General features: G+C 56.7%; 1 protein-coding gene across 11 annotated transcripts in view; it reads left to right on the top strand.

Moving 5' to 3' along the window:
• CDK5RAP2 (CDK5 regulatory subunit associated protein 2) overlaps nucleotides 1-20394 on the top strand; it is a 153323-nt gene that overhangs the window by 113934 nt on the left and 18995 nt on the right. For 8 of the 11 annotated variants that reach the window (XM_077913110.1, XM_077913108.1, XM_077913111.1 and 5 more), the window contains 5 exons: nucleotides 143-375; nucleotides 9598-9646; nucleotides 12035-12210; nucleotides 16262-16381; nucleotides 19881-19997. In XM_077913110.1, coding sequence (XP_077769236.1) covers nucleotides 143-375; nucleotides 9598-9646; nucleotides 12035-12210; nucleotides 16262-16381; nucleotides 19881-19997 — 695 coding nt within the window. The remainder of the gene's footprint in view (nucleotides 1-142; nucleotides 376-9597; nucleotides 9647-12034; nucleotides 12211-16261; nucleotides 16382-19880; nucleotides 19998-20394) is intronic. The other 3 variants (XM_077913116.1, XM_077913109.1, XM_077913112.1) reach the window with 3 other exon arrangements.

The following is a 20394-nucleotide window of genomic DNA, read 5'->3' as shown; positions in this document are numbered from 1 at the left end:
TCCAATTTTTCTGGAAGTGTGTATACTCGTACAGCTGCAGGCTTTTAAAAATTGTGCTCTGTCATTTTTCCAATTAGTGTTAAGGTCACGAAAATTCAATTCAAAAATGGTACAAGCGTTTTCTTTCCCCCCCTTTTATCAGATACGATTCATTAGTTCAGTCCCAAGCCAGGGAGCTCTCCCTTCAAAGGCAGCAGATTAAGGAGAGCCACGGCATCTGTGTCATTTACCGGCAACATATGAACGCCACGATGAAGGCGTTCGAGCGGTTGCTGCGAGCCGGCGGTGTGGATCACGACGTGGCCGAGGGTTTCCAGGAGCAGCTGAATCAATGTGCCGGGCTGCTCGAGAAATTGGAAAAGCTGTTTCTCAGCGGTAAGTGGGGCAAGGGATTGCGAGTCCTCAGACACATCATTTATTGATCCAGGACGTCTTTGGGAGGGGCCGGAGCAACCGCTCTGCTCTGACGAGGTGACAGCGGAGCCACACGGGCTGCCTCCCCTCCAGGGACTGCTCCCATGTGCCTGGTGGTCTGCTCTGCTGCCAGCCCGGGTCAGGGCGCTGAGGCACCACCCCGCATGCGCCTGCCCCACGCTTGCTCTGAAGCTTCAAGGGAGGCTGGAAATGGGTCTTGCTGGGGGGTGGGAACTCAGGAGTCGTAAATGTTGGGACACTAAACAAGACGAGCAAAGAAGAAAACCTCAGACAGTTATTGGTTAAAAAATATATTCAAGGGTCAGAGGTGGTTAGAGGAAGCATGAAAGAGAACCTTTGCTGAACAGTGGCTGTGCGCCAGGTACTTCAGTAGATGTTACTGCACTTAACTAGAAATGATCATCATTTACAATGTTTTTGAGACGAGAACGACAAATTCTGTTACGCTGTTTACCCAGCTTCATCACTTTTGTCTTATTTGCTTTGTCATTTTCTCCTTCTCTCTATAAATATTCAGATCTAACTCGACGTATGATGAGGTTACAGTAGACCCACCATAAAGTTCAAGACACTTTATTGTTAAGTCAAAAATGCACTTAACACACGTAACCTACCCAAGGCCATAGCTTAGCCCAGGCACCATACACGTGCTCAGAACACGTGGTCGACGGTTGGCAATGTCCTGTAAAAGAAACCCACTTTACGATGGAGTAGTGAGTGCCTCATGTCCTCTGTTGAAGGCTGTGCTGAAGGTGAGAAGCAGGATGGCCGGGTGGGTCCCGGACGGTTGTACCAGTCATTTACCCTCGTGACGGCGGGGCTGACGGGGGTGTGGCTCGCTGCCGCTCCCAGAATCACGAGGGAGAGCCCTACTGCATATCTCTAGCCTGGGACAAGATCAAAATTCAGAATTTGAGGTATTCTCTACCGAATGCCTGTTGCTTTTGCACCATCCTAAAGTCGAAAATGTGACTCGTAGCATCCTCAGTCAGGGGCCCTCTGCATATATACACACATACGTGCATGTACACACACATTGGTATTTTTCTTTAAAGATTTTATTTCTAAGTGATCTCTACACCCATCGTTGGGCTCGAACTCCTGACCTGGAGATCGAGAGTCACACGCTCCACCAACTGAGCCCGTCCGGTGCCCTCCAGGCGCCCAACATTCTTCTTCTTACCCAGGAGCCCAGCAGCATCATCATCATCATCATCATCTCTTCCTAACCTTCCCAGGGTGGATTGGCGATATCCTGTCCCTTCCCTCTAGGTGCGGCAAAGCGTGTGGCCCCTCACGCCAAGGGCGTCGTTCTCTACGGCCTCAGAGCCATTATTAAATTCATGATGTGGTGTCATCATCCCGTGTACAGGCTGCATTAAACTTTCACTAATTGATTCACTGATGTCTTTTACGAGTCTTATTCCTGATTCCGATCCAGGACCCAGTCTGCACGTTACATTTAGTTGTCACGGGTCTTTGGCTTTCTTTAGCCTTTTCCTTCACCCTTTGCCTTTCACGACGTGGACCTGTTTGAAGACTTCAGGCCAGTGCCCCAATTTGGGATTATCTGTTGCTTCTTTAGGATGAGATCAGACAGCGCAGATGAGATTGGTCATGTGGTTTTGGCAAGAATGCTGCGTAACTGTCGTGTACCGGGTTTGCGAGGCGCACGCCATCGGCTTGTCCCGTTGGTGAAAATAACTTTGGTCGCTTGGTTGAGGTGATGTGAGTCAGGTTCCTCCGTTATGAAGGACCGTGTTTCCCTGTGTGATATGTAAGCAGTCGGCGGGGGGACTGGGCGACCCCGTAAATACCTGGTTCTTCATCAGGTGCTCACCTGAGTCGTGCTCCGTGTCCTGTCTCGGCTGCTACTGTGATGCTGGCCGCGTGGCGGCTTTTCCCTAATGCCGTCGTCATTCCTTCTTCCTTCCTTATGAGGCGGCGTCTGCTACAAGGACCGACTCTCCCTTTAGCTCCCCTTTCTGATTATGTATTTGCTGGTTATTAGCATCGTGGACTTGCAGCTTCTTACTTTCTTCAGCAGGCTAGTGTTTGTTCTGTCATTCATACTAATGCGCACGTTGTTCCGGATGTGGCAAGTGGCAATTCCTTTTGACAGGTCTCCCTCTTTTGGGGAGCACTTCTGTGCTTTCTGGCACAAAAAAGATGTTCCAGCCTCATTGGTACTGTCCCTGCCCCTGAGTCAGCCATTTCTCCAAGTAGCCCTGGTTCATCTTAGAGGGGGATGCCCTTTAAAATCCATGGTGCGGGGTGTCTTGATTGCTACTAGAGTGTCGTCGTTTCCAGGCCATTTAGCAGGCAGAGCGAGGGTAGATCTCACGTGCATGTGCACACATCCGATTGTGTGTGTAACAACGTCTGATTTATTTTAAAAATGGTTATTTCACAGCGGTGCCTCCAGTCCCAGTCCAGCCCCGTGTGTCCTTCCTTGCTGTTCCCGCTTCCGCGTTGGGTCCCGTCCCCAGCAGCGAGGGGCCCGGCCCTCACAGGGTCACTGTCTCCGCCGCTGGGCCCGCTTCTCTACTACACACAGATGGGTCCAGGGCTGCCCCCTCCGAGCCACTGTGAGACACAAACCCACTGAAAGATCACGGTTTATTTCTAGACCTCTTCGTTTTTAGGCTCAGGAGACATAGTCAGGGATTAAACTTAAAAGTTACTTGGCTTCATTCTTTCTACAGTGTTGTTATGTTATTCTTTTGAAGTATAATTAGATCTATTTTTTCCCCGCTTGCATTTATTTCTCAGTTTTAGGGTTTGTCTCCTGTTTTTCCTGGTTCAATTTTATTTTTTGAAAATATGAAAACTATGAAGGTGGTTCCCCAGTTAAAACTTTATCCATTTAAATTGCCTCTGTGACGTCATTACTTTGCTCCTCTCCTGTGTATCCACCCGTCTAACTTCCCAGGGCCCTTCTCTCCCTCGCCCACTGGAACGGCTTTCAGGCCGCAGCCTCTCCACGGAAGTGGCCTCTGCCCGAGGCACCGACAGCTTCCCCTTTGCTGAAGCCAGCGATCGGTTTTGGACCGCACGTGGCTCAGACTCCCCGCGGTTGTGGATGTGGCCAGCCCCTCCCCCCGGGGGCACCCCGTTCCTCCCTGGGCTGCTAGGAAGTCCGCACCCGGAGCCAGCGCTCCTCCCACCCCACTCGCCGCCCCCCTTGAAGCTCTGCCTTCGAGCGTCCTACAGACCTGACCACTTGGCACCACCTCATTGTCGCCGGGGCTCCTCTCGCTGATGCTGCAGTCCTCGCCTCCCCGGACCTGGGCTGCCCCCCCCCCCTCCCCCGGGGCCCACGATGCTCCGTTTCCGCACAATAGAGTGATCTTTTCACAGTGTAAGTCAGGTCATGTTCCTTCTGCTTAAAATCCAGAGCTTTCCTCCGTGAGCTGTAGGAGTTGGTAACGAGCACGAAGCCTTGCCTCGGTGCCGGCTGCCCGGCTCACAGGCGCTCGGGGCTGCGGGTTCTGTACCTGGAGCATGCGGGTCGGGGGCTCATGCTCACCACAGCCTGTCTTCCTGGAGGAGCTCCGCCGTGCTGAGGAAAGTCAGCTGCCCAAAGTTAGAACTGACTTGGCGAGACCAAGGTTTGACCCCAGTTCTTCTGTCTTCGTACGTTACGAAACAGATGGCTCATGAGAGCCCACATATGTTCAGCTTAGCTCCAGGATAGAATAGAACGTGGGATAGTTTGGGCTTCTGGGCCCAGGGAGTGGCGCCGGCTCCTTACACAACCCGTCGTCCTGGTAGCAGCCTCGGGGGCCACGGACACGGGAGCAGGTGACTTCCCAGCCTCCTGAAATCCAGTCTCCTGAGGAAGGGTTTCCAAGTCAGCTGGTTCTCATTTTAATACCGGAGGAGTAACGGGTCCTCAAGATGGAGCTGTGTGGTCCAGGCCGAGGCATTTCGGTCCGGGCCTCCGCTTCCTACCAGGCGGCCCTCGGCCGGGGCCGGGGAGCGGGAGGCTGGGAGGGCGCCTCGGGCGCCATCCTATCCACCTCCCCTCCTTGATTTATTTTTCAGTTATTTACCTTGACAAGTCCAAGGAGATCTTACTTGTTGTTCCCTGCAGTTCTGGGAGCAGAAGCATTTCAGGCTTTGCAGACAACACAAAACATAGAACTTTATTTTCTTGTACAAAAGGCATAAAAGTCTCAGGTACCTGACGACAACTCCCATTCTTAGAGAATAAAATGGAACAGGGGTGGGTCTTTCTTGGATGCAGTCGAAGAGATCTGGCTCCTGAGCCATGAAAGGAGCTTACTGTAAAGTAGTTTTATATTTGAGGTGGTTGCCTAGCATGAGTCCTTAAAAATTTTAAATATAGTCTTTTTCCCCCTTAATACAAAGCACTACGTGTTTATTGTGGAATAACAGACAAGCAAATGCTCCTGTAACTGCATCATTTATGCACCAAAAGTGAACACCCTGGACTTTATGTTCCCAGATGTTTTTTATACTAATGTGTATTTTTTTTGGAACTGGAACTACTTGCAGCCTTTCCCTTTGTTCAGGTGTAGACAATATTAACATACACCGTGAGTTTCAGTGACTGCAGAGCATTCTTTTGTACAAAGATACCATGATCCACTTCATCCTTCCGCACAGGTGGGCATTTAGGTTGCTTCCCGTGTTGGGTTAGTAGGAGGGCGCCGTGCCGGGGTCTCCGTGGGCACCTCCACTCTCCTTTCATACCACGTAGGCGGCGGAACCCAAGAAGTACGACGGTAGCGCGGTTTCTCTACTTGCAGGACCAGAGCCGGGTCTTTCCTGGCGTCACGGGTTAGGGGTTTCACTGGGGCCGGAACCCTGCAAGGCCTCCTGAGCATGTGCGTTCTTCCGGGGTGACGGTCTGTAACCTTCAGGACCCGGTTGGGACCCACAGTGGACTGAGGGCCGGTGTTGCCGTCCCATGTGCCTGCCCCATAGCACGAGTCAGGAAGACGGTGTCGCCCTCAGGTATCCCTGAGTCTGCACCGCGGGAGGGACCAGGAAGGTCGGGAGCTGATCCGTTTCCTCCATGAGCTCCCCACAGGTGTCGGGGTCTAGCCACGTGGGCAGAAGGCAGCCGCGGGGGTCCTTCCCCTTGACTCTCCTCTGGCTGCAGGGATGAACCCGCACCGTTTGTTTCTTCCAAGGCCTTCCACGGGCTGCCGTGTCCAGCCTGCTGCCCTCTCGGGGGTGATGGTGGGGAGCTGAGGAAGGCTGGGCCCTGTCAGCTGCACGCTCTGCGCCAGGCGTCTCCTCAGCCTGTGAGAAGCGACTGTTTACCACCTTCCGTGACTAAGAGAGGAGCAGAGAAGTGGATTTACTTGCTCAAGGTCACGCGGGCGGGTCAGAGTCGGGGCCTGAGCCCGGGCCGCTCGTGTCACAGCCTGACCCCCGAGCACGGGACGTCGTGCCCTTCACGCTCCTGTGCAGTTGGGCGTCCCCGCTAGTACGTCTGGGTTGCAGGCCTTGCTCGTGTTTCCCCACTCCCGGGACTGTGTTCGAACCAGTCCCTATTCTAGAAGGCGTTTATTCTCTCTTCCTTCCTAGAAATTCTGCCCGCCTTCTAGGAAGCTTTCTTTGTTCATCCCAAGGGGAAGCAAAACTATGGTTTTTAATGCACGTGCTTGCGTATGACAGTCCGTCTGGCCCTGTGATGGACACTCTGCTGGGTGGAAAGAATAGAACCTTTGGAGCCAGACAGACCTGAGTTCGAATCCCAGCATATGCTTCTCGTACCCCTAAGTGGTCGACTTCTCCTGTGAGGACATAGTTCCTGTCTCGCAGACTTATTTGTGAGGATCAAGTGAGATGATTCAAAGCGTCTGGTGTCCTGTCCGACCAATCCGGGGGGCTCGGGAGGTGAGAGCAGTGATTTCTTGTGGGTGTATTTTTATTTCTTCAGAGCACAGACGCCTGGAAGACGGGGGCCGCGTTCTCCTGGCCTCCCAAATCGGCTGAGGCCATAGGTGTCCTGTCCAGCCAGGATTTGAGGACAATATGGATAGTTTTGTGTGGTTTGGATCTTACTCCAGGGCGCCCTCTGATTCGGGGTCGTCCGACTTGGTCTGACCCGCACGGTGGGGCCTGGCAGGCACCCCGGAGCCCTGAAGGGAAAGAAGGCTTCCCGGAGGAAGGGGGCATGGTTGTTGGGGAAGCGTACGTTAGGAGTGGCGTTGGGCACGGGGCCGTAATGAGCACGGCAACCGACCCAGGCGACCAAGAAAACGGAAGAGTTCTCCTCCCGAGTATCCCTGGAATCTGCCCTCCACATGGCCCCTTAGCGTCTTGTCTTATACGGCGCCTTCCTGCCTCAAAGATGTGACCCCGTCACCTCCCCTGAGTTGTCCCCGACGGTCCCGGCCGGCTCACGTGGTTTCCCCCGCACGCCCTGCCGTGGTGTCCCGTGCCCCCTTGTCCCGGCCGGTGGTGCAGTTGTCTGCTGGGTCCCTCGTCCCCACGCAGCTGTGAGCCGTGGGTAGGGCGGCTCCTCGTCCATCCCCGCCCTGAGCGTCAGGCAGGGGCACGCTGGAGGTGCACGGAAATGTGTGCTGCAGGTTATCAGTGCGGAGGAGGAAACGTTCAGGTCACGTGGGAGAGGCTGGGCTGTGATATTTGAGCTGGATTCCGTGCGGTTGGCGGGTGCTGTTTCCAGAGAGGCTTCCCGGAGGAGGCGGCGCCCGGGATGGCGCAGTGCGGGGAGCAGGGCGGGCCGACCGCTAACGGGACTGGCCCGCCTGGCATTCGCGTGCCTGTTCCAGGAGGGTCGCGTAACTAGACGCCTCTTTTTTTTTTTTTTAATTTTCAAAAAATTTTTATTTATTTATGATAGTCACAGAGAGAGAGAGAGAGAGGCAGAGACACAGGCAGAGGGAGAAGCAGGCTCCATGCACCGGGAGCCCGAGGTGGGATTCGATCCGGGGTCTCCAGGATCGCGCCCTGGGCCAAAGGCAGGCGCCAAACCGCTGCGCCACCCAGGGATCCCCACTAGACGCCTCTTTATTTGAAAAGATGCCGCCACCACCCCCTATGCAGCTTTTAGGTGTAGCCGTTAGGATCTGCCTGCAAGCTGGGAGCTTTCAGGACATGCTTCCTGAGCTTCAGGGGGAGCCTGACACACGTGCCCCGTCGCCTGTGTGAAGGCAGGCCCACCACGAGGTCCAGGGCGTCGCTGGTGTGATGGCCCCGATCCAGTCCACACCAGCAGTTGGCTGTTTGGTTTTAGGGAGTGGGCGGCGTACGATTGTCGTTGAGCCATCACGGGCTCCTGGAAGGATGTCCCATGAAAAGATGGGGGGACCCGAGCTTCAGGTGGCCTCGGGCACGTCCTTCCCTGCTCGTGGGTTTTGTTAGGGCCTGAAGAGCAGTTTTTGCGATACTTATGGGACGGATTTATGGTCAGGACTCTCAGAGTGCTGACCGCGTGCCCCAGACCGATGGTGCCCTACCCCGTGAAGCTTCTGGGTGTCACCTGTGCTCCTGAAGACGGTGGTACCGTGAAGCAGGGGATGATGTTACTGTGTGCCTGGCCGGTTGTGTAGACCCTGAAGCCCTTCAGACGGCCGGTGGGCGGCCGGCCCATCGTCAGGGTCAGCGCTTCAGCAGAGTGTCGTGAGCAGCCTGTGCAGGTGCGAGATGGGAGGTGCCGGGCCGTCGTCCTAGCACTGTGTCTGCCCACTCACGGGGTCCTGCAGCCGGTCGGCGTCTTGGAGATGGGCCCGGTCAGGTGGAGATTCCCTGTGTTGGGAAGGGGTGTAGAGGACAGGGGTGGAGGCCATGCACTGCGGTCTCCCTACCTTTTCGGGAGCCAGAACGTCACGGCCTTTTTGGTGGGGATGCAACCAAGAGGATCGAGACCTGGGTTTGTGGTTGAGCGGGCGCTCGGGTGTGCAGATCCCTCGCTTAACTGGGGCGCGTGGTCAAGCAGGTGATGGAACGTCCGGGTAAGAGAGGGCACACGTCACACGGAGTTCCAGTCCTTCGCTGTGAGGTGGAGAGCTGACACGGTGCCAGTGTGACCCGTGTGAGGCCGAGGACACGGTCGGCGGGGGAGGCGTCCCCAGGGTGGGGCCCCTGGCCGCTCAGGCCCCAGGACTGCCGTCCTGCCGCGTGCTGAGGGGCCACGGGCGCGAGCCCCACGCCTGAGTCTCCGGTGCTCTTTCCCTTTGCGCTGGGTGTTCAAGAACTTTCCCTTTTAGGAGTAGTTTTGAAAATGGAGCGTGTGGGTGCAGTTTAATTATAGTCTCACTTTTCAAGTACAGCTCTAGAAGGTTTGTGTTTTTTCTTTAGCCACACGTTAGCTTCTTCAAAGAGCTCGTCCCGGTCTGCAATTTCCAGGGCTCTGAAGTATTTTTAACGTGAAGTTGTTGGTCTCTTTGAAACCTGGGCTCCCGTGTCGCCTTTCACACAGCAAAGGCTGCCACGCAGGGGGGCTGCGCGTCTCTTCGCCAGGGCGCTCGGAGCTTCATTTCGTTGCCTTTGGCCGATCCCCATCGTCCCGCCCCTGCTGCAGGCCCAGGCTCCTCCAGCCGCCCTCCCCTCCTCCCTGCTGGTCCCACTTCTGAGTCTTCCCCAAGGAAAGCGTTTAAATGCAGATAAAGCTGTATGTACAGAGACGTGTATTTCCTTTATTTATAAAAGTGAAAAATTGGACATGACCCTCGTGTCACAGAGGGGACTGGCGGTGACCGTGGAATATAACGCAGTCACTAGAATTACGTTTCTCAGGCAAATTCCGTAAGAAAAACACTGATGATAAAGTAGGAAGGGAAAAGATGAGGTCGCAGCGCGGAAGGAAGGGGGGGAAAGCCCAGCCCGTCCGCGGGGCCACCTGCAGGGGCAGCGTCTCTGTCTTCCTGCCGCCTTCTGTGAGTGGCAGAGCCGTAGGGAAGGCGAGAGAGCCCGCAGCCAGCCGCCTTCCTGCCGTGGTCGCTGTGCCCCCTGCCTGCTGCCACCGGGGCCGGGGCCGTGGTGCCGGGGGCCCTTGCCGTCTTGCCGTACGTCTCTGGGTGGTGAGCAGGCGCATCAGGGCCTCTGCGAGCGAGTGAGCAAGAATGACTAGGGAATGCTCGTTTGTATTCACTCGTTCACTCATTCGTTCATTCATTGTAACGTTTTCCTTCTCCTTCTCGATGTTCTTTCTGCTTCCAGGAAAATCAGTTGAAGTGGACGTGAGCCCCCAGACCGAAGTGATGGAGAGGTGAGTGTAGGCGTGCGGGACGCAGGCCGTGCAGGCGCGTCTGCTGGGGATGCTGGCTCCCTCGCGCTCGGCTGGTGCCGCCTCTTGTGGGGATGCACAGACCCAGGGGACGGACGGTGGCCAGGACGGACGGTGGCCACGTAGACCAGGAGGTCGTGCGGACCAGGACCAGGTCGTGCCGCGCACCTGTCTGTCGTTCGGCGGCTCTCAGCCATTGCGGTGCTCGTCTGTCGGGAGCTTTGAGGGGGACGCCGTGTTCCTTCTGTTGGCCCGTGGGGACCTGCAGGATGGACCTCAGCTGCCTGACCTCCGAAGCCCCCCAGCGTGACCCACGCTCCCGTCTCAGCTCACTGTGCATTTGTTCTGCAGCTCGTGCCGGGACGCCAGCTGTGCGGCTGCGTGCTGCTGTCGTCAGTCTGTGGGGCACTGAGCCTGGCTCTCCCCACCGTGCCTGTCTCTCTTCTCTGTGCCAGGGCCAGGGCCAGTTCTCTTCCGTAGCGCTGACACCACCCCGGTCCAGCCCTGAGCACGTGGTGCCATGATGTGCCTGCGTGTCTCCTTCCCCCGGGATTGCTCGTGGGGCCGGGGCCGTGTGTCAGCTGCTGGCCTAGGCGTTCCCGTGCCCTCCCTCTGACCCTCCTGGGCAAGCACTCGTTCCCGTCCTGGGACGAGGACCCGAGGGTGAGGGCTGCGTGCCGGCTGTTGAGAGGCCGAGCTGGGATTTGACCTCGAGTCTTTGGACTCCCGGGCTCTCGTCGTCGGTGCACGTTGCCTTTTGAGGACAGACTGTGCCCTGAACGTCTCTGCAGCTGCTCCGGCCCCGCCTGCCTGGTGTGTGTTTGGAAGTTACGAACCGTTGGCCGACCGGACGTGTTGTATGCTGTCCTAGTTCGCCCCGGTGGCCCGCGGGAACTGTCGGGGTCTTGTCCCCGCTCCCTCACCTCGTGCAGGGTTCTTGCTGCGGTTGGTGTTTCTGTCCTCTCTGGAGCCCTTTGGGTTTCTGGGGGTAAAACGAAACAGGGAGCAGAGTTTTAGGCTTTGTTGGCATCACGAAGGCCACGGCATCGTAGGAGTGAGCTGGTGAGCACGCGGCACGGCTCAGCGGCGGGCGTTTCAGTGCCCCTTTCCCACTGCAGTGTCTCGGCAGGTCCCTCCGGGGTCAGCCCTCCCCTTCCCTTCTCCCGAGAACGGATCCCGTCCCTGCAGAGGCTGTGGAGAGGCCGGCGAGCCTCCCAGCGGAGCAGGCTTAGCTGGGGCCAGACCGATGGGAGGCCGGGAGCAGGGGCTGTGAGGCCCAGGGGCAGGGGCCGTGGGGGGCGGCGGGGTCGCGCTGGGCTGGGCCCCAGATCCTGGGCTGGGTGAGGGGGGAGGGCCGTGGGGCGGCTGCACTGGGGCGGGTACAACGGGGTTGCTGTGGGCAGAGACGTGCTGGCGCGCAGAGGCGGCTGGGAGGAGCAGGGAGCCTTTCCCGCCTCAGCCGTGCGTCACGCTCCCACCCTGACGGGCTGGTTCCTTTTCCTTCTGTTCTGCCCATGGCGGCCTTAGCGCCCCGCGGGTCACTGCCGAGCTAATGGAACGGGTGCCCTTGGCCCGTGGGCTCTTGCGCGAGGCAGCGGCGAGCCCGCGCACCCGTCCTGCCGTCGGGGGACGTCGCGCCCGGTGTCTACCTGTTAGTGAACGTGTTGCAGCTCTGGAGTCCTTTGCTCTTGTCTGAGCTCGTGAATGACGAGACAAGGAGTGACAGGGAAAGGGGCAGAAAAGAGCCTGGCTTACGGAGCTTATCTAAAGTGCAGATTCTTGTGTGTTTTCACCGTGTTCGGGGGGGTTTTCCTCACGGCTCAGGTGGCTCTTGGGAAATACGGGGCGGTAGCCGGATGATGGCCGGGCTGGCGGTACTGGGACCTGCCTGGGGGCCGTGAGGGTTTTGAGCTTCTTAAACCCATAAGGCCCTTGGTGGGTCTGGGTTGTCCTGCGGTGAGAGGCTGGCTCTGCCGCTTGCAGGCTGTGAGACCGTGGGCCAGCTCGTGGCCTGCCTCGGGTCCCCAGCGCTGGTTGAGGGTCGCGGGTCTGTGTGAGGACCCAGTAGGCCAGGACCCCCGAGATGCCGGCTGCAGAGGGGGCGCTGGGCAGCAGCTGCCAGTGACTCGTGCGCTCTCCGAGGCCCTCCCCAGAACCCCGGCAGTGGCTCCAGGCTCAAGCGCACCGAGCTGTGTGTTTTGACAGTGTCCTCGCTCATCAAATGCTCTAGGGAAGCAAACGGGCTCCGAAGCAAAGTTGCAAATGTGGGGAAATTTGAAAAGGCCAGGTAATCTGAAGTGTTCCCAAGTCCCGGTCCTGGCCGGGGTCTTAGTGTGGGAAATGGTTTCTCTTTCAATCCCAACGGTGAAGGATGGAGGAGGACAGTTCAACCTACCGGCACATCCTCCCCGAGTCTCCCGAGCCCTCGGCCTCTCACGCGTTGTCCGACTGTGAAGTGTCCGAGAAGTCCTCCGTCCTCTCCCGAGACCAGAAGCAAGACAGCGAGCCCGAGAAGGCCTCGGTCCTGGCGAACCGTTTCTCCCAAGGTAAGCTAAGCTCTGCTGAGCGTTTCAGACACAGCCAGGGTGTCCTGGTTTAAACAGTAATTTGCCGTCTTGCCTGAGTAAGCCGCGTAGTGACGTTTGACTGTTTGTCTCATGGAGGGAGATGCTGGCAGGGCCAGAGCTGGTCATTCATCACCGGGGAAAGCTGTGCTTGTTGAAGGTGTTGGTGACTGGGGAAGAGTCATTTTTACTTCGTAATGAGGACCGATACTGTGACTTGCCACTTCCTGGCTCTTCCAACGGGGCAGAAAGCAGACTGGGAAGCGCGGGGTTACGTGTCCGTCCCAAGGCTGGTTACTTTCCTGTTGTTCTTCCAGACTCTTCTGAGGCCCCGTCACGTTGAACACCCTTGCTTTGAACTGGACGGATGCCCCAGAGCTCACTGCCCCGCCCCCCGAGCCCCTGTTTGGATAGTCCTTCCCTCTGTAAACCTGCTGTGTTTCCCGTTGGGTGTGACCCTTCGTCTGCTGGGTCAGCCCCTTGTCCTGCCTCTGACCGTGGGCCGTGGGCTCAGTTGGCAGGTCGGCCTCCCCACCCTCCGCCTGCCCTGAGCTCTCCTCTACTTCCTGGCTCTGCAGTCTTGGTGACCTCCTGTTGGGCTCTGAGACGGGGATTAGTGCTGCTAAGTCCATGTATTTCAACAGTTCAAGGGATAGGACAGGCCGAGGATGGGGACATTTTTCCTGGGGAAGGACAGAGAGTACATATTGTGGAGCACATGGTCTCTGTTGTGATTACTGCATCCAGTCGCGGTAGCAGAGAGCAGCTGGGGACTAGCGTAAATGAATGGGTGTGGCTCTGTTCCAGTAAAACTTTATTTGCCAAAAAGATGGTGGGCGGGTCTGACCCCAGAGTGTAGTGTTCTGAGCCCGGGTATAGACTGGACCTTAGCTGACATGCTCTGGTGTCTGCTTCCTTCCACTGGATGTTTGCCAGGCGCCCGGAATGGACCCAGAGCACAGATCAGACACCGGCACCTCCTCTCTGAAAGCTTTTTGTTGACACCTGATCGCGTAGAACTGTGGTTTTCAGGAATGCAAGGTCTTTATAGCAGCAGAACCTCATCCCTCCTTCCCCCCACTTTTTTTTGGATGAAACTTTACACGGAGGCCCCGTCTGTGAAGGACATACGGTAGAGACGTCGTCCTCTATGGTGGCTTCCGAGGCTCCCCGAGGACACTCAGGGCCCGAGGAGCGCAGCTTGAAAACACACCTACGGCAGGAAAAGCACGCGCTCGATCTAAGTGAGGTGTCGGCGGGCTCCTCCAGCACCTGCCCCTGCACTTGCCTTCTTTGGGCCTCTGGCTGCATCCCCGTGTGGTTTCTGTGAGTGTCCGTGGACCAGGTTTCTCTGGGCTATTTCTGCCTCTTTGATCTTCTCCTCCTGCCTTCTCCCCCTCCTCCTCTGGGTCAGACCCGTGAGTTGTGTCCCTGTCCCTGGCCGTGCCTCCTTCGGCACCACCTCCACCTGGCAAGGACCCTGGAGACTATTCCCACAAGACCTTCGTGGGAGGAACACACTGATGGCGGGCTTGGGGGGTTACCGTGCAGCAAGCCGATCACTTAATGGGAATGCTTGGGATCCCTGCTCTTTAAAACCCTGCCTCTGGGCACCTCCCTCTGCCGTCCCCTTGCCTGCCCCTCTGTTGTCTACCTTCCCACGCCTGCCACCCCAGCCTCGGTTCATTTCCAGTGTAGAACCTTGCAGGCGCCTCCTTTATGTCCTCTCTTTCGGGGACCCGTGACCTTGGGCTTACCGTGCCCTCTTAGTACACCACCAGGCACTTTCCAGACGGAGACTGTGCTCTCTGGAGCCATCCTAATAAACCCACTGGTAGCTTTTTTAATTTCTTTCTCTTCAGACTTGGTCTCTGCATGTGTTTTTTTTTTCCTTTCGTCGTGTTTATATTCTAAGTAGAGAGATAATTTAGTATTTTTCCTTTTTGCACTTGACATTCTATCGTAAGCTTTCTGACATGTTGTTACATAGCATCATTTTTAGTGGCTTTAGATAGTCCGTTGAATGGCTGAACTGCACTTTTCCTTATGTTCCCCTCTTGCTGAACATTTAAGTCATTTCTAAAATTTCACAATCGTGAACACTGCTGCAGGGAATATCTTTGAACATGCTTTCCCCCTATTTTGGCGCATTTTCTTAACCTAGATTCTGTAAAGTGGAACTACAAGGCCAAAGACGCACACATGGTTTTTGCTGGTCGCTTCTTGCAGGATTCATGGTTTTGAAGACTTAGCATTTGTCAGGAGGGTATTTATTGTGAGAGGGACAGATATTTTTCTACCATTGTGTAAAGACGAGTCTAGTGTTTCCTTCTCCTCGGCTAGGGCTGCATAATTAATAAGTAGTGTCCAGGTGCACTGGGAGTGTTTCCTTAACCCCAGTGAGGAGCCTGGCTCCTGGGCAGACTCAGCAGGAGGGGATGGTGAACCGACGGCCTGTGACGCGGCCGTGGAGCAGCCGGGAGGCGGGGGCGGAGTAGAGGGGCGCCTGCCCGCTCGGCCTGGCTAGCCGCTGGGGGTGGTGGGGCCGCTGGGGGGGCCAGGGCTGCTGGGGGGGGCCGGGGCCGCTGGGGGGGGCCGGGGCCTGCTGCGCACGGAGCGTCCCACCAGGAGCCCCGCACACTCCCGGCGTAAGGAGAGAGCTGAAGGCCTGGGAATGAAGTCCTCTCATAAACATTGAGATTCACGATAGAATTACTGTTTAATTAGGGGAAGGTCTGTAACATTGTGCTACTTTTAAATGAAAGTCATTTTGGAGGAATTAAAACTGGGTCATAACATTAGTATAATGTCTTAAAACAGACATTACTAAGACGTACTGGGTGTACCCCAATTGATGAATTAAAGACATTAGTTTTGCCTTTGGATACTTGATGTGGCGACGCTGGCTCTGGAAACCTGCGTCTGGGCTGCGGCCGCGCCTCCTCCTCTGTTAACGTGAGACGTGCCGGAGGCTGAAAAATAGGACGAGCTCATCTTAGAGGACTTGGGCGATTTCGATTCTTATGTATCATTAAGTGTCACATCGAGACAGAAAATAGGCGTCTCGACAACCCGGCATCACCACCCAAGGCAGTGGTGTTCCTGTCTGGGGTAGATGGCCTTGTTTTGTGTTTATGTGTCTTTTTGCCTGCAGAGTTTTAAATAGAGTCACGATCCCGCTGTTAATCCGTTCTGTATCTGTATTTTTCTGTGATGTTATATGGTCTTTGTGACGTGACTGTGTATTCACATGGTGGCTGTGTGATCCCGCGTCACAGTGGATGTAATACAGTTTATTTAATGATTTGGGTGCTGTTCGGTTTCTGCCGTTCCGTAACAGCGCAGAAGACGAACCTCTTCACGCACTCGGGCAAATGGTCGGGAGCCTCTCCGCTAATCCCTTTGAGTAGGCTCCTGGAAGTAGAATTATGTGAGGGAAGACATTGGGAAAGAACCTTTCTAAGGCTGGTGGTAAAAATAGATCCCAAAAGTCACGCGCATTTACATTCGCACCAACCGACGTGCTCCGGAGAGTACCCTCCTTGCCGTGTTCAGTAGCGCTGGGATTACTGCTTTGCTGTGTTTTTAAGTCTTAAATGAGTAGGTGATAAATGGATAAACATACTCCTTTCAAGGAAATATCGGGATTCATTATGAAAGTGGTTTAATCCACTCTCAGGCAATTCAAGCGGACTTGAAAGTGATCTGTTAGTTTCACCGTAAGGAAGATTTTAAATTAATATTTGATATTTAGAAGAATAAAGGGCCGCATTAGAGTTAGCATTAAAATTGTATGGAATGTAATTTTAGGTGGAGAAGGCCCTGCTTGTGGAGGGCTGCAGAGAGCGCCCGGACTGTGTCCGCGGGCCGGGGCCGGCCTCAGGCTCGCCAGGCCCGGGAGGCCGTTGCCAGCTACCGACGGTCTGAAGACATCCAGCACGACTCGGAATTTTAAGATCTTGCATAATCTGTAAATTATTCAATTTGTTGGGGGCTTTAGGCTTTAAATTAAAAATAACTCTCCCTCCCGCAGACTTAGTCATGGAACATATACAAGAAATTCGAAGTTTGAGGAGACGTTTAGAAGAATCTATTAGAACCAACGAGGAGCTCCGGGGCCAGCTGGAACGGCAGGGCCGCGAACCCGACCCAGGTAGGGAGAGCCGCCCGAGGGCGCTTCCGCGGGGCCGCCTGAGCCCGGCAGAGCAGCCCCCCGCCTCGCTGCCTGCCTGCCTGCCCGGCCGGACACCGGGGGCCACGGGGCAGGGACTTCCCGGTGGAGCCCCGGCTCTGAAGGAGGGCGTCTGCTGGCCGCCGCGCCCTGGCTGCTCGCTGGAGAGGACTCAGCTGTTTTAAAACAGAGCCATAGTCTGTCTTTTTGTCAGTCGTGGATCTTAAAAGCACATGCGTGTCAGCAGTTTGGAGAGTCTCATAGGCCGGTGGTGACAAGGTCGCAGCATTCCTGCGTAAATCCCAGTTAGGTCTGGATGGAATATTCTGTGCAGAACCTAAAAATATGTGTTTTTCCCGTGGGGAAGACACTCACACGGTGCAAAGCTTACCGTCTCCTCCGTGCCCTCCCTCCCTCCCGCCCCCCCTTCTGCCCCCCATCCTGCCCTTCCACCCCGGCCGTTGTCTTTCCACACCCCTACCGCGCTCTATGCAAATACAAATATGGGCTCTTATTCTCTGTCTCACCCAAAAGGTTGGATACTTTATATCTGCGATTTTGTCCCTTTTTGCATTGAACAATGTATTTTGGGCATCTATCCTTATTGCTCCAGAGAGATTGTTTTCACTCCACCAAGAACGTGTCTTGAGAGCAGCTTTGTGCCCCAGGAAAAGCCCGAGTTTGCACGGATCTGGGTGTGGACCAGCTCTCTGGCTGTTAGCTTTGGGACTTGTGGGCCAGGCACCCCGCTTCGCCCAGGCTTAATTATTTTATGAAACAGACTCATCAAAAACAACAACAACAACAACAACAAAACCAGACTCATTGTGAGATCAGGGAGGCAGTGCTCTAAATAGGGCCTTGCTCTGTGCCTCACTCAGTAAGTAGTTTTCTTTGTCATTATCATGTCATTTGACTGTTTTTTAAAATTTTATCTATTCATGAAACACAGAGGCAGAGACACAGGCAGAAGGAGAAGCAGGCTCCACGCAGGGAGCCCGATGCGGGACTCGATCTCAGGACTCTGGGGTCACATCCTGGGCCAAAAGCAGGTGCTCAACCACTGAGCCCCCGGGCGCCCCACTGTTTTATTTCGTATGACATTATTAGTCTAACATTGCAGAGCTGTGCAACTCGCGAGGATGCAAACATTTTTAGAGATGAAATAACTGAGTCCTAGAAAGATGTACTCAGTGGTGGCAGCGCCGGAGTCCTCGGGCCCCTGGTCCAGTCCTCCTTCCTGTGCAGCCCGTCGCAGCCCTCGGCCTAGAAGGAGCTTCCCAAAGGGCTGTATGTGTGGTGCGCTGCAGTCTGGAGGCAAACCGGGACCCACGCCCGCCTCCCCTCCCCCACCCTGCCTCCTCCTCTCTCACCTCCGGAAATTGATTAACCGGAGTTGTTAGTCCTATCAAACACGGGGAAGAAATACATGCCTGGGCCCTTCACTTCCACTTGTGGTAATGCCTGAATTAGATTCATTCTGTTTTACATTTTTCCTGGCAAATCCAATTATAGAATTATTTGGGGGCTCGAATGGCCACCAGCTACAATGGAGCTGGCAATTGCTCTGAGAGTAATTCACTGTGATGGGAAGGTTTACAAAAAGGCGTTCGTAAAGTATTTACACGGGTGGGAAGACGTGTGTTCTCACGTGTCACAGACGCTGGGAAGACCAAGGGGTTGTCCTGGGGGCAGGCTCCTCGGAGGCTGAGGCACAACGTTGTTGAGCTGCCACCTCCCGTCAGCCTGTCGTCAGGGAGAGGAGCTGGTGCGGGTGGCCTCCGAGGGGGCCTGGCCCCTGACCTCTGGGAGGGACCGCCACGCCGCGGCCACAGCAGACTCGCTCATAGGACTGTCCCTGTTCATCCAGGTGGCTCTTCGGTCCTGTGGTTGGCTCTGGCCTGTGAACGATAACAGCAGTGACCATTACAGCAGGGGTCATTGTTACTGGGCCTTGGAGACAGGGCAGTGGGGTGACGAGCCCGAGGTCCTACAGCTACTAAGAAGCCAGGGCCTTGATTCAGACCCAGGTCCCCGAGGAGACACCCGAGTCACGGGGAGAGTAGAGGACATTGTGGGGAGACATCGTGATGTGTGCACCATCAGCACGAGGAAGGGCGGCGCCGTGGGGATGGTGCCGCGGCAGCTTCTGGGAGGCCCGATGCCCTAGTGTCCTTACGGGGACGTTGAGTGTCACCCGTCATCAGCCGTGGACCAGGACGCTCTCAGCTGCACAGAACAGAACATGTGACGACGGGGATTAGTGCTCTCTTCCGTAACACGAGCCAGACCCAGGCAGTTGCAGGGCGGGTTTCATGGCTCAGTGCTCTGATGGCAGGGCTTGGGGTCAGTGTCCGTGGTGACCGCGGTGACCCTGAGCATCACGTCCCCTCAGGATAGGCCCACAGGGTGGGAACGAAGACCATGGGGCTGTGCCCTGTCCTTGTCCCTCCATCCGGGTGGAAGCTCTTTCCCAGAAGCCTCCAGCGGGCCCCCGTCAGGGCTCACTGACCACAGGCGGCGCCAGGCCACGTGCTAGCTGTGCCGGGGTCGGGAGGCAGCGCGTGGCTCTGTGGGGTGAGGAGGGCGGGGAGGGAGGCATCCGCCTGCCTCACCCAGAAGGCCGGGCGCTCCCGAGGCTGCGTGTTCTCGTGCTTCGGGCGCCCTCCGTGGTGCAGGCCTAGGGAGCTGAGGGGAGGTCAGGGCGGCCGGCAGGGGGCGGGGACAGCCCACGGGTCGGTCTGTCCGTGACCTCAAGCCCCGTCTGTGGGGCTTCAGACCCTGATCTCTTTAGTGGACGCTCAGACGCGGCAGTGAACGCGAGCTGACAGGTGGACGAGGCGTGGGGCGTTCCGGGCGCGGGGCGGTCAGGGGGCGTGTGGGCCCAGACGTAGCCCGGTCGGGCCGCACTGGGGGACGCGTGAGCGGAGGTGCTGGGGGAGGCGGGTGCGCGTGCGCGTGCGATCAGAGCCAGGTCCTAGAGGTCCGACGTCCGGGCCTTGTGTTTGGTCGGTTGGCCACCGCGTGGTGTTTCTGAGCAGAGAGTGACGCGAGCGGACTGCGTGCAGCCCCGCGGGCAGAGCGGCAGGGGGTGGCAAGGCCTGAGCGACAGGGACGGAGGACCCTGGGGCAGCGTCCGCGGCATCGGGGAGGAGGCCCCGCGGTCACGACTGCCTGCCGGGGCGGTGCTGGGGTGGCTCCAGGTTTCAGCTCGGACCAGGGGTGGTGGGCGCACCGCCTGCAGGGAGGGCAGGGACGAGCCTGTCCCCCCGGAGGCCCCGGGGCAGCCAAGCAGGGGAGGGAGGCTCCTGCCGCCTCTTGCACGCGCACCCTCCTTTCCCCTTGGGCTCTCGTGACACCTCCTCTGGTTCACAGGAGTGATTTCCTTGTGTGTTGTGTTTCCTCCTCGTTTAAAACTGTTTTCTAGAAAGCTCCTTCCATAGTGATTTGTCCACACGTCGCTATTTGTGTGTTCTCTTAGGTGCTACAAACGCTTTTGCTTATGGGTCAGAGCTGCATGATTCCCTGACTTCGGAGATCTGTTTCCTGAGGAAGCAGAACCAGGCTCTCAACACGATGCTGGCCAAGGGATCCAGAGGTAGGAACCAGAGGAGCCCCCTGGGCCCAGACCCCGCGGCCCTCCGTCTGCGGCAGGAAGGGGCGCGCGGGGGTCTGACCAGCCCAGGCCCGGGTCCTGCGGCTCTGGCTGGGGGAGGGCCCCCTGGGGCCGCGGTGAAGGTGGCCCTGACGCCTCAGCGTGGGCTGCCCGGTAGGTGCGGTGGGGGAGCGGCGGAGGTCCCCTGCTGCCAGAACCTCCTCCGGGGCTTCCCTCCCGTCAGGAAGGTTTTCCAGTATTTCTGTAGGAAGGTCCTTTCTCTTAATTCTCTCTTTTTGGAGCTTAGCCCCGAAGCGCTTTCACCTGCATTATCTCTCAGTCCTCACAGTGATTCTGAGTCCTGTTTCGCGGATAAGAACCCGAGGCCTAGGGAACTGAG

Source organism: Canis aureus, chromosome 10, assembly GCF_053574225.1.
Source record: "Canis aureus isolate CA01 chromosome 10, VMU_Caureus_v.1.0, whole genome shotgun sequence".
NCBI lineage: Eukaryota > Metazoa > Chordata > Mammalia > Carnivora > Canidae > Canis > Canis aureus.
This window is presented reverse-complemented; position numbering and strand designations above follow the sequence as displayed.